Source organism: Apteryx mantelli, chromosome 2 (genome assembly GCF_036417845.1).
Source record: "Apteryx mantelli isolate bAptMan1 chromosome 2, bAptMan1.hap1, whole genome shotgun sequence".
In the NCBI taxonomy this organism is placed as follows: domain Eukaryota; kingdom Metazoa; phylum Chordata; class Aves; order Apterygiformes; family Apterygidae; genus Apteryx; species Apteryx mantelli.
The window spans coordinates 29,977,176-29,989,609 of record NC_089979.1 but is presented as its reverse complement, the minus strand read 5'-3'; the positions used below and the strand labels follow the sequence as shown (position 1 = coordinate 29,989,609).

General features: G+C 39.2%; 1 protein-coding gene across 1 annotated transcript in view; it reads left to right on the top strand.

The window, feature by feature from the left end:
• LOC106494397 (opsin-5-like) overlaps nt 1–12,434 on the top strand; it is a 29,051-nt gene that overhangs the window by 5,420 nt on the left and 11,197 nt on the right. Inside the window, 3 exon segments of the mRNA XM_013954643.2 lie at nt 3,757–3,919; nt 6,824–6,933; nt 8,923–9,257. Coding sequence (XP_013810097.2) covers nt 3,757–3,919; nt 6,824–6,933; nt 8,923–9,257 — 608 coding nt within the window.

The following is a 12,434-nucleotide window of genomic DNA, read 5'->3' as shown; positions in this document are numbered from 1 at the left end:
ATTGTGTCCAGACAGCTTTTGAATATTTCCAAGAAGGAAACTCCACAACCTCTCTGGGCAACCTGCTCCAGTGCTCAGTCACCCTCGCAATAAAGAAGTTTTTCCTCATGTTCAGATGGAACTTCCTGTGTTTCAGTTTGTGCCCGTTGCCTCTCATCCTGTCGCTGGCCACCACTCAAGAGAGTCTGGCCCCAGCCTCTTTACACCTTCCCTTCAGATACTTATACACATTGATAAGATCTCCTCTCGGCCTTCTCTTCTCCAGGCTAAACAGGCCCAGCTCTCTCAGCCTTTCCTCATAAGAGAGATGCTCCAGTCCCCTAATCATCTTTGTAGCCCTTCACTGGACTTGCTCCAGTAGCTCCATGTCTCTCTTGTATTGGGGAGCCCAGCACTGGACACGGCACTCCAGATGCAGCCTCACCAGGACTGAGTAGAGGGGGAGGATCACCTCCCTCGACCTCCTGGCAACACTCTTCCTAATGCAGCCCAAGATACCATTGTTCTTCTTGGCCACCAGGGCACATTTCTGGCTCGTGCTTAACTTGGTGTCCACCAGCACTCCCAGGGTCTTCTCTGCAGAGCTGCTTTCCAGCAGGTCAGCCCCCCGCCTGTATTGGTGCAGGGTGTTATTCCTCCCCAGGTGCAGGACCCTGCACTTGCCTTTGTTGAACTTCAGGAGGTTCCTCTCCACCCACCTCTCCAGCCTGTCCAGGTCTCTCTGAATGGCAGCACAGCCCTCTGGTGCATCGGCCACTCCTCCCAGTTTTGTATTGTCAGCAAACTTGCTGAGGGTGCACTCTGTGTCTTCATCCAGGTCATTGATGAAGTTGAACAAGACTGGACCCAGTACTGACCCCTGGGGGACACCGCTAGCTACAGGCCTCCAACTAGACTCTGCACCGCTGATCACAACCCTCTGAGCTCTGCCATTCAGCCAGTTCTCAATCCACCTCACTGTCCACTCATCCAGCCCACACTTCCTGAGCTTCCCTATGAGGATGTTATGGGAGACAGTGCCAAAAGCCTTGCTGAAGTCAAGGCAGACACCATCCACTGCTCTCCCCTCATCTACCCAGCCAGTCATCCCATCATAGAAGGTTATCAGGTTGGTTAAGCATGATTTCCCCTTGGTGAAGCCATGCTGACTCCTCCTGATCACCTTCTTTTCCTCCACATGTTTGGAGATGGCCTCCAGGATGAGCTGCTCCATCATCTTTCCAGGGATGGAGGTGAGGCTGACTGGCCTGTAGTTCCCTGGGTCCTCCTTCTTGCCCTTTTTGAAGACTGGGGTGGCATTGGCTTTCTTCCAGTCCTCAGGCACCTCTCCTGATCTCCATAACCTTTCAAAGAAAATTGAGTGGCCTAGCAATGACATCCACCAGCTCCTTCAGCACTTGTGGGTGGATCCCATCGGGGTACATGGACCTGTGGATGTCAAGTTTGCCTAAATGACCTCTAACTCAGTCCTTCTCCACTAAGGGAAGGTCTTTCTTTCTCCAGACTTTCTCCCTGGTCTCCAGGGTCTGTGATTTCTGAGGGCTCATCTTAGCAGTAAAGACTGAAGCAAAGAAGGCATTCAGTAACTCTGCCTTCTCTGTGTCCTTCATCACCAGAGCTCCTGCCCCATTCAGTAGCGGGCCCACATTTCCCCTAAGTTTTCCTTTTGTTACTGATGTATCTATAGAAGCCCTTCTTGTCCTTTACATCCCTTGCCAGATTCAACTCCAAATGGGCCCTGGCCTTCCTGGTCATATCCCTGCATACTTGGACAATGTTCCTATATTTGTCCCAAGTGGCCTGTCCCTGCTTCCACCTTCTGTGCACTTCCTTCTTCTGTTTGAGTTTTGCCAGGAGCACCTTGTTCATTCTTGCAGGTCTCCTGTCCCCTTTGCTTGACTTCTTGCTCATTGGGATGCACCATTTTGAGCTTGGAGGAGGTGATCCTTGAATATTAACCATCTTTCTTGGACCCCTCTTCCTTCTAGGACCCTATCCCATGGGATTCTTCCAAGCAGGTCCCTGAAGAGGCCAAAGTTTGCTCTCCTGAAGTCCAGGATTGTAATCCTACTTTTCGCCCTGCTGTCTCTTCACAGAGCTGTTGCTAAGGAAAAGTAATGATTGATGACTATCCCGTAGTACAGCCACTGAAGATATTTGGCACAGTTGATATTGCTGATGTGGTTGCAATTTTCATGTTCTGGATAAAATTAATCTTACTAAGAATAGTGAGAGAGCATATTCTGATAGTCTAGTGATCTGTGCTTCATGACCTCATCTAATTTGATTCTGCTCAGATTCTGCTTAAGATTTAAAGATATGTGATAGATTAAAATGTAATTAAAATCTTGAAAAATAGTGAAACATGGAAAGAAAAATGTTAAACCAAATTTTTGCTTTTTACTGTATTTTTATTGTTATATTTTTGAAGTTTTGGAAGAAAAATGTCTGGAACAAAATTATTGCATAGTTCCAGTAGTAGAATTCAAGGAGAAAATCTTTTCTCTCTCCAGAAGATTTCAAATTACAAATATATTACAAATATCTTAAGTGGGTTTAAGGAGGTCAGTGATAGAAAGGAACTTAGTAAGTAACATTAGTCATCGATACTGATCTGCTGTCTTCTTTAAAAGAAAATATCATGACCTGTAGTACACTTGGGAAATTACATAAAGGTTCTTTTTTTTTTTTTTTTTTTAAACCTATGAGGATATGGTTAAATGAGGCTTATTGTCTTCTGGCTATAATCTAGAGCCAAAGTTGGTTTGTGGTATATTTCTCTATGCAACTTGTTAACCTCAGTTTTTTTATGTAAAGTGATGCTTTTTCCAAAGATGCAGGAACAGGCAGTGAGGTCCACAAAGGCGCTTGGACCCTCTTCAACAGCTTAACTTTAGGAGGCATATATTAAGGCCCCTCCCTCCCCCCCATTCGTTAGGCATTTGTGTGTCAGTAGGCCTCTGAAGCTTTTACATATGAAAGTGTTTTTCTTGCATAGCTCTAAAAAGGCTGCCTAAAACTCTGTCTTTTGACTCTGTTGTCTGACCTTTTCATCTGATGGTCACCTAACTCTTGTCTAACTTTGTGGATCTGTCATAGGTTTTAATCCTGCTAGTTTGAAGGTAGAGAGCAAATTGCTTGTCTTTGGTTAGACTACTTCTAGCCTTCTTAAGCTTCTGTCATCTCTGGGCAGATCTCACACTAATAGTAGCACTCCCAGAGAAAATCATTCTATCTACACATGGTAGAGACATTATTTAATTACGTTTTTCCTTTTTTCATGCATAATTCAACATTCTTGCTGTATCATTTATTATTACTCAAAACTATAACAGGCATCTCTGAGAAACTGCCCCAAAGGAAGAAGGTTTAGTAAGTGGAGAACACTTGAAATTGGGGAAATGTGTGCCATGGCAGATGGATATAGCCTCTCATTTCATGTCAGTTTCCTACAGAAAAACTGTTTTTTGGCAGGTCATTTAGTTTAATGGACAAAATTCGAAGACATGTGGGCACTTTATTATTACTAATGATTAGATCTTGGTAGATAGTTTGATGGACAAAATAGGAAGAAAACTAGAAGGATGATAAAAAGATTCAAAAAATACAAAATCTAAAAAAGAGAAAACGTCAAACATAAAGAAGAGAAAAGTTCATCCTGAAAAAGCTAGCTATGTTGACAGCACATTATTCCTGTTCATAAAAAGGAGGATGGCTGAAAGTAACTATTTATTCATGTTGTATGTTTCTCTGCAGGAATATGCTTCTTGTGTGGGAACAGTATTCTCCTCTATGTTTCCTACAAGAAAAAGAATTTTTTGAAACCAGCAGAATACTTCATTATAAACCTTGCCATCAGTGACCTTGGTATGACTCTGACCTTGTATCCTCTAGCTGTAACCTCCAGCCTTTCACACAGGTTTGTTCACTATGCGCATGATATTTAACATCCTCTGCAGACACTGGAGGTCTGTGTCAGTGATGAGGATTGAATCACTCTGCTGCTCTGCTTGTCAGAATGGTGGAAAATAATTAGAGGGGTTGAGAGAAGTGTATTATGTAACAGCAGCTTTATGAACTGCTGGTGTTTATTAACATTTGTGTCTATTTGAGGATACTATCATTTTGATTTCTGCAGGGCTGACAAGATTTTGTTCCAAACATCCGCTACCGACTGCATTTATTCTCTCTCAGTAGAATCATTCAAGCAGTGGTGAAATGCTTCATTTTTTAAAGTGGGCAGTTAAATTTTGCAGCATAAAAATAAAACCCTAAATTTGCTTATGATCCCCCAAAGTAGCAATAGTGATGATGAACAGAACTTTAGTGTTCTGGTTTAATGTTTAAGCCAACACCCTGAGTTTAGAACTTTCTTCTTCCTTCTCCACCTCTTCCGTCTTTATCCACATGAGTCTAATCTGATAGCATTGTGTAACACCTAGTTTTTGTGATCTTCTGTTAAAGTTCAGGAGCTTCAGGAGATTCATTGCTAGACCTCAAATAGTATTTGCGCAACTTGGGCACTATGAAAGTCTTTGAGAGAAGGGAGTTAGATAGGAAGGATGTAAGAAGATCAGAACTGTTGGTCATTCTGCAGAGTTATAGAAAGTATGATATTTGTAATATTTTGGTCTATTCCAATTCTTGCAGAATGTACTGCAACTGTATGGATGCATATATGCAGTGCTGATTTGGCTTCCCAACACACTTTACTGAGAAACCTAAAAAATTATGTAAAATTCTAAAGACTGTGAGAAATGTAAAACATTGCTGGTTAGATGGAGAAAGCATTGAAGTTGTCCAGAAAAACTGAAATCTTTAGTTACTAAAATTAGATTTTCCTAGAAGAGAATTTGTTGAAAATACCAAATTAATCAGAAGCTTTAACTAGTTAATGTGTAGTATGATGGGGAAAGAGAAGTCTGAAAGAACCACCTTGGCAATGAGTATGTTGGTGACTGAGACATATAAGCTAAATATTGATGTGAAATAAACTGAAGAGAAAAAAATGAGAGAAATGGCCTTGTAGTCAGAATGGAAATGAATTTAATTGTCACAGAAGTGGTATTTGTGGTATTGCCCACAGGGAATTAGGCTTCTAATGACTGAGTAGGGGTGGCTGAGCCCAGGGAGCATCTGCCAAGTGTCCCCACTGTTCCTCTCAAAGGTTTCTGGTCTAGCTGCTGTCAATGTATTGGCTGGTTGGGTAGCAGCAACTCAACCTTCATGGCTTCCAACCCAACACATGGAGGTAGATTGGCACTCAGTTTATACTAACATACTGGGCTATAAATTGCAGCGGCTCAGCTCTTGCTGCATGAGCATCTGAGAAAGAGCTGCATCGGAGGGTGGGAACCCTTGGCTAATGGGAAGTGCTACAGACTTTCTGAGCTACACTGACCTCTTCAAAGCCCTGACACTGGGAAAGTGAGAGAGATGAGACAGTGAGCTGTCCTAACTTTTTTATATCACTGAAGCCTGACATTTATTTTAGGTAGAATTTAATACTAAGTATATTTTATGCTTATATATTATTTCTCCTTGCATTCCTATGCAGTAGGAGTAACTGTACCTATTAATTAAAATATCTTCCTGGATTTGATGTATGTCTATTAGTGCAGACTTAAAAGGTAGAGTTATCTGTGGAACAGTTAAGGAGTCTCTCCATGTTCAGCTGAATATTTGTTGAGAGACAGACAGAGCATGATGGATCAGTCACACAGTAATGCATGAGGTCCAAGGCCTGCTGTAATGTGTTTAATAAAGTAATGAAGTAGAACAGATTGAATAAAAGAGACTGAGAGCACTTCACCCAACATAACTTCTGGGTGACTGGTTAGGTCACTCTGCTAGGAAGTGAGAGACCTGATCTAGGGGGATGTGATCTGAATCCAGATCTCTCATGCCAAAGGCCTCTGAATTGTTATTCTTGAGGGGAAAAGAGAGGTAGCTCCTTGTTTTTGAGCATGATGCTCACCTGTACCTGTGAATGTCTTTTCAGTTTTCAGACTTCCTTTCCCTTTGGTAAAAGTACACATACTTTAACCCTATATTTTTTTCTTTTTAGTTAACGAAAATGAAAAAATTCTATATGGTTTGACATAAAAAGATCTGTCTTTCTCTGCCCTTGCCCTGTCCAGTTCTCCCTCAGTTTGGCTTCAAAATAAAAATAAAAAAAATCTAGTAATTACTTATATCTCACCACATTACTTTCTGTGTTTAATATTGCTAAATATAATGTTATGATTAAAGGAGATGATGTCTTCAAAAATCTTGTATGGGGCTTTTGATAACTGCTGCTGCACATTTTTGAATAGAAAGGGAAGAGATAGAGTGGCTCAGATTGAATTTTTATTCCACTGGAGAACCTTCCCAAGTGATTGCATTGATAATGATGAAAAACAGCTTAGAAAAAATATGGAAAGGTAGCAGAAGTAATGATGAGGAGCAGAAGTAATTTATGACCTACTGGTGATAAGCATTTTGATCTTTCTTTCCAGAATGATTATCATCAAATTATATATTATTTTATTTTATAAAAATAGAAAGGCTGAAATGTGAATCTTAAAAATAAAGGGGGACGTGGCTAAAATACTGACTGTTTTTTTGTTTGACTGTTTTTACTGACTGGTTACTGCTGTTTTTTTCATTTGGGAATGTCTCTTGCAGTTCATCCCTGACCGATAAATAATTAAATCATGTAATTTTATTAAATGTTCATGGCTACAATTATAATTGTATTTCTACCATTTAGCCTTTCATTTAAGAAAGCACAGCATCGAAGCACAGCATTTAAATATTAACTTCCTTGGTTATTTGCTAGGTGGCTGTATGGGAAACACATTTGCTTGTTCTATGCATTTTGTGGGGTACTGTCAACATTGACATTACTGAGCACTGTGTGCTGCCCCCAAATTTGTTTTCCAGCTTATGGTAAGCTAATATTTCTGTCTTGGATTATCCAATATTTTTCACTTGAACAGAGATCACTACTTCTAGTTTGCATACCCTAGAGATCACTACTTCTAGTTTGCATACCCTAGAGAGTATTTTTATAGAGGAGGTCTTTTACATTGAATCAAACAATTCATATTTCTGTGATCACTGATAATTAACTATAGGTCTAGATAGATGTAGCTTATTAGTTTTAAGCTCTTTTAAGCCAGGGTGACAATTTGGAAATATGGACTAAGCGTTCTGAGATGAATGCAAGACTGGCCTGAATATATTAATATTTTCAGAGTTTATTGCTACATTTGTTACAGATTCATGTTGTGCTAAGCCTCTTAGATGTATCGGAGAATTCTGATACCTCATGTTTTGCAAATTATTGCGAACCATGCCATAGTCTTATAAACCTTCAATATGCTCTGGTATTTTGAACACCTATTAAAGTTACCCTTCTTAATTACCCTGCTCACTTGTCTGCATAAGGGAAATTCCATTCAAGCAAGGCAACCAGCATAGCATCTGATGCTATGACAAAAGGACATTTTTAAAGTTATAGTGTCTCATAGTTATAATGAGACAAGAATGGACAAGCAAAATTCTCTCATTTGGCTGAGAGCAACATTTTACCACAGAACTAGTGTGTCACTATGGTTTATGTTAATTGGTGACATAACTATTGTTTTTAATTTAAAAGACCTTAATTGGTAATGTTTAACCTAGAAGATGATTTGTAATTTTTTAAATATTCCTAAAATAGGAAAAGGGGTAGTGTTGTAAGAAAACTATATGCGACCATAGTAAACTTAGCAGTGCTGCTGGTGCTATTTCTCTATCTGCTAACTATTTGTGAGAGAAATATTTCAAATGATGACCTTGCCTTTAAACATGACCTCACCATCATCTAAAAATCAGACTGTTATGGCAGACTGTTGGGTTACTGAAGAAAAATGAGGGCTAGCTAGTGAATATTTGTAAAGCACTTTGGGAGATACAGATCATTCTTAGGTACTTTATAAATCTCGATTTAACATCTATACAACTTGGAGCAAAAGTAAACACAGCTACAGGTTAAGATTTCTAGCATAGCAGTGGTCAATGTAGCAAAATAGCTAGTGAGCTCTTCCTAAGTGCCAGCTTTTCTTTGGAAATTTCTCTGGAAATTTGAAACCCAGGCCAGATACAAAATCTGCTTGGGGGCTTCCCATGGATCTTTAATATTTCTTCTAGAGCAAAAACATAATTTTTCTTTTTCAGGATTAGGCATTACTGATAATCTTAGCTTCAAGTCAGGAAATAATAAGTATGTTTCTGCAATGTGAGAACCTGATTTTCTAAGCTACTGTTTGGACGGATAATATTGTCGCTCCTTTCTGCAGCTTCTCTGTTTTTCTTTTAATTTGCCGATCCACACTTCTTGTTAAGTCTCCACCTCCCTGCCCTTTAAACTGCCTTTGGCCAAGAGCAAAGGAAGGGTGTGAAAGGTGTGTCCCACAAAACACCAAAAAGTGTAGACAAGACGACCATAGACTTGGTCGACTTGTCTTGTCATTACAGAGTTTTCAGAGTGTTTGAAACTCCTTCTATGTGAGCTCTGGTCATGGAAGAGGGCTCTGCTGTGCTAAGTGCTATACAGTTCAGAGAAAAAAGACACTCCCTTCTTCAAAATGCTTACAATTTGTGTTCAAAACAAAACAAGCCCCCCACCCCAGCTGACAGCAAGAGAAATGAGACTGTAGTTGGCCAGTATAATGGGCAGTGAAATCAGTGTAGGTGTATTTAAGTTGTTCTGCAGACAATATTTTAAGAAGGAATCTGTAGGTTACATAGAATTATTCCCAAACAATAGAGATAAATAAAACAAAATTTCCAGTGTGCAGTACAAGAGGTCTATTAATAGACCTTTGGACTGTATGGTTAGAATTTAGAGCAGTACTGTGTGCTGATCGTCACTGATTGTTTTGTGTCTTCCAGGGAACAGGTTCAGGAGAGAACAGGGACAAATCTTGGTAGCATGCGCTTGGACCTATGCAGCAATTTTTGCCTGTTTTCCCTTAGCTCACTGGGGGGAATATGGAACAGAGCCTTATGGCACAGCTTATTGCATTGATTGGCATTCCACCAATGTAAACGTTGTGTCAATGTCTTACACTATAGTTTTATTTGTTTTCTGTTTTGTTCTCCCTTGTGGGGTAATTATCACTTCCTACTCTCTTATTCTGATAACTGTGAAAGAATCCAGGAAGGCAGTGGAACAGCACATCTCCGGTCCCACCAGGATGAGCAATGTGCAAACTATTACTGTCAAGGTATTTGAAAGTTAGTTTTTGGCAAGCTATTTTTGGCACAGTTGGGCAGCCCAATTTAAAGACCAAGAAGTCTCCTGAGAAGGGAAAAAAAAAAAAAGGAAAAGAAAATTAATCCTTATTACATTTTCATTTCAGAAAACAGTATTGTGCAGATTCACTCTCTGACAATAAATTGCTAAACATGCAAGTAGCAGTTGTGTTGTTTCTGGAACGTGATAAGTAAGCCCTCATAGAGCTTCATTATTAGTGAAAATGAAGATTTCAGAATTTTTTAAAGAAATAAAGAACATTTCTATAGAAAACCTGGATTTTTAAAAGAAATTGTGGAGAATGGAGTAAAACATTGAAACAAGAGGAAACAAGATAAGTATTTGCTAGTACAAAAAATGCCATCTTTTGACATACCATTAACAAGTTTTGGAAATACTTCTTAGGAGTGTCTCTCTGATGTTGGCTATTGGTGTTCAGGTTATCTTCTGAGAGTTCACAAAATGCCTTTGTTTCTTTGTGCTCCTGAGGTCTCCTGTCATCATACTTCTGTTAGCTGCTACTATATAGTGTTTCCCTTGAGCTTTCTTTTTCTGAAACCTTGAAAAAAAGACTATATTATTGTCAGTCCCCTGTATATTATACTTTCTGGAAGCCATTTCACACAGAAAAAGATATCTGTATTGTAAAAAAAAAAAACAAATATGCAGTAGGAACTTACTGCAACATCTTTGATAGCAAAGTGTGCATCTGTTAGTACTATTCAAAAACAGGTTGGTAGTGTAATCTTTGATCAAAAGGAAGGTTCAAAATTGGAGCACTATGTAAAAGTGAGATTGGGCCTTATGCTCAGGAACCAGTGCTTATGAAAGCTGGTCTGGTTTTGGGTGAGGGAAGTCTGTTTGCCCAGCTACAGAGCTCTGAGGGGATCCAGGTTTTAAGATTTATATCATTAAAGGTTTTAAAAATTATTATAGGAAACAAATTCTCTGGTGTATAATGGAACACAGGAAAAATGTCACAGAAAGATGTATTTTTGCGAATACTTTTTGAATGAAAACCTCTTCAACTGTGTGTTTCGCTAGCTCATACAATGAAATTAAACCCATGTTCACAGAGTTTGTTGCATAAATTGTTTCTGGCTGCCAAACTATGTCCCTTTCCTTTCCAGGAAAAGACCAGAATCTTTTTTTTTAATCCATCAAAAAATAAGAACATCACAGCTGATGTTAGGTGTGCTTCATTCTTTAGATATCTCTTGAAAGACATGAGTGTTACATCTGGACTGTGCTAATTATCTCCAATGAGAAAGTCTTTGTCCTTTCTTGGCTTCCATGAATCCTTCTCTCATTTTTCTAATTATTTGGTTAGCATGTAATTTCGAGCATCTTCCTTACCACCATTCAACTTTTTGTTTGGTGTTATCTTTGGTCCTTATCTTCTCTGTTGAGGAAAATGGATACTCTCATCTGCAAACACAGTTGGATATCTCCCAGGTCTGTTTCTGTATAGCTGGTCTGCTTTCTCTTTTTCATATTAACAAACTTAGTTTTCCTCTGATGTCTGTCTTCAGAATGCCAAGATCATGTCAGAGTAGACATCCTACTTTGTCCTGTCCCATCCTTTAAGTATCTTGGTTTTGATCGCTGTGGAAAATGCCGCCATCCTGCCTACTACATGGACTTGCAACCTAAATATCATCATTAACGCAAGCAGCTTAGGAACTAAAATTATGCCCTTCTCTTACCAATTCCTTTGTGATATCCCTTAGATAGAGTATTTCCATAAAGCTCTCAAATATGCTCTTGCCCCACTTCTAGATATTCAGGAGGCCTTTGTTTTCTTACATCCTCCTTTGACTACAGGACTTTTTTTCCCTTCAAGTCTTTAGTTAACTTTTAAGACTCTTCGTAGCCTGTACCAATTGGCCTCTGTAATCTCGTTTGGTAAGACCAAGATGCTGGTTACATTTATATGTTTGCAGCTCTCAGAAATATGCATATGTGCTTTGTTTAATCCTACTTGTCATTTTGATGAGTATCTTCTAATAAACACTGTCAAGATGAACATGATCTCCTTCAAAACTTCCTGTATCATGTTAAAACAAAAGTCATATGGGCATATCATGCAAGTTGTTACTTGTTGGGCTGCTGGAACACTAAGAAATCTGCCTATCATGTATTGACAAGTATTTTGTCTTTATTCCCTGACTTTTCTTTGTAACTGCTCTGATCTTCACTGTTCGACTGTAAACTTCCTGTGATAGAGACTGTTTATCTGCAGAGAATCTCACCCTGGAATAATAATAATACAAATAACAAATAGTTATAAATGTTAATTCCTTAGAGACATTTGTGGAAGTATAAATGGATGGTATAAGTCATACTGATAAAAACAGATAGGAGGTGAGAGACACTTTGGGTTTTTTTTCCCCTAACAAATTATGCTAGAGCAAGCCACCCAAAATATATCAGTTTTCTGGTATGTATGGAATACTTATTTATTGAACTGTAGTTTTTCCTGCTGGATTTGAGCAGCAATACAGCTTATTTTGTAGCTACTGTCAGATCAGAGACAACTTATAGCTCATTCTTCCTCCCACCTTTTCCATCCTGCATCTGAAGTCAGGTCACTGTAACTTAGGCATCCTGCTCATGTTTTGTGGAGGGTCATGACAGTGTTAAACTGGTGAGAAGTTACAGGTAGCAAAGCATATGGGAAAAGAGAAGCAAGTAGCAAGGTACAAGGAGTTACAAGTAGCAAAGCGTATGGGAAAGGAGAAGAAAGTAACAAGGTACAGGGCATGATTGCGCGTGCGTGATCGGCGTAATGATTGACTACCTGTGACATAATCAGCATGATGATTGGCTTAGCAAAGCGTATCTGTGACGTGAACAGTATATATCTGTAAAACTGCTGAAGCAGCAAACTTCTTATTATAAATATGCTCAGAAACAAATAATAAATGTCTCAAGATGCATCACTTCTTGAGTCCATGCCATCATTCGCTACAATGTTTGACCTGTGCCTCTAGGATCTCATCCAGCTTTAGCTGAAGTGCTTGAACATTGTTTCAATCTTGAAAAGCTAAATGCAGTAAACGACTAGGGCATTTAATGCAAGATTATGCAACTACAGTTTGGTTAAGCCCCAAAACATGATTCTGAAAACTCTTGTTTTGTTGTTGCC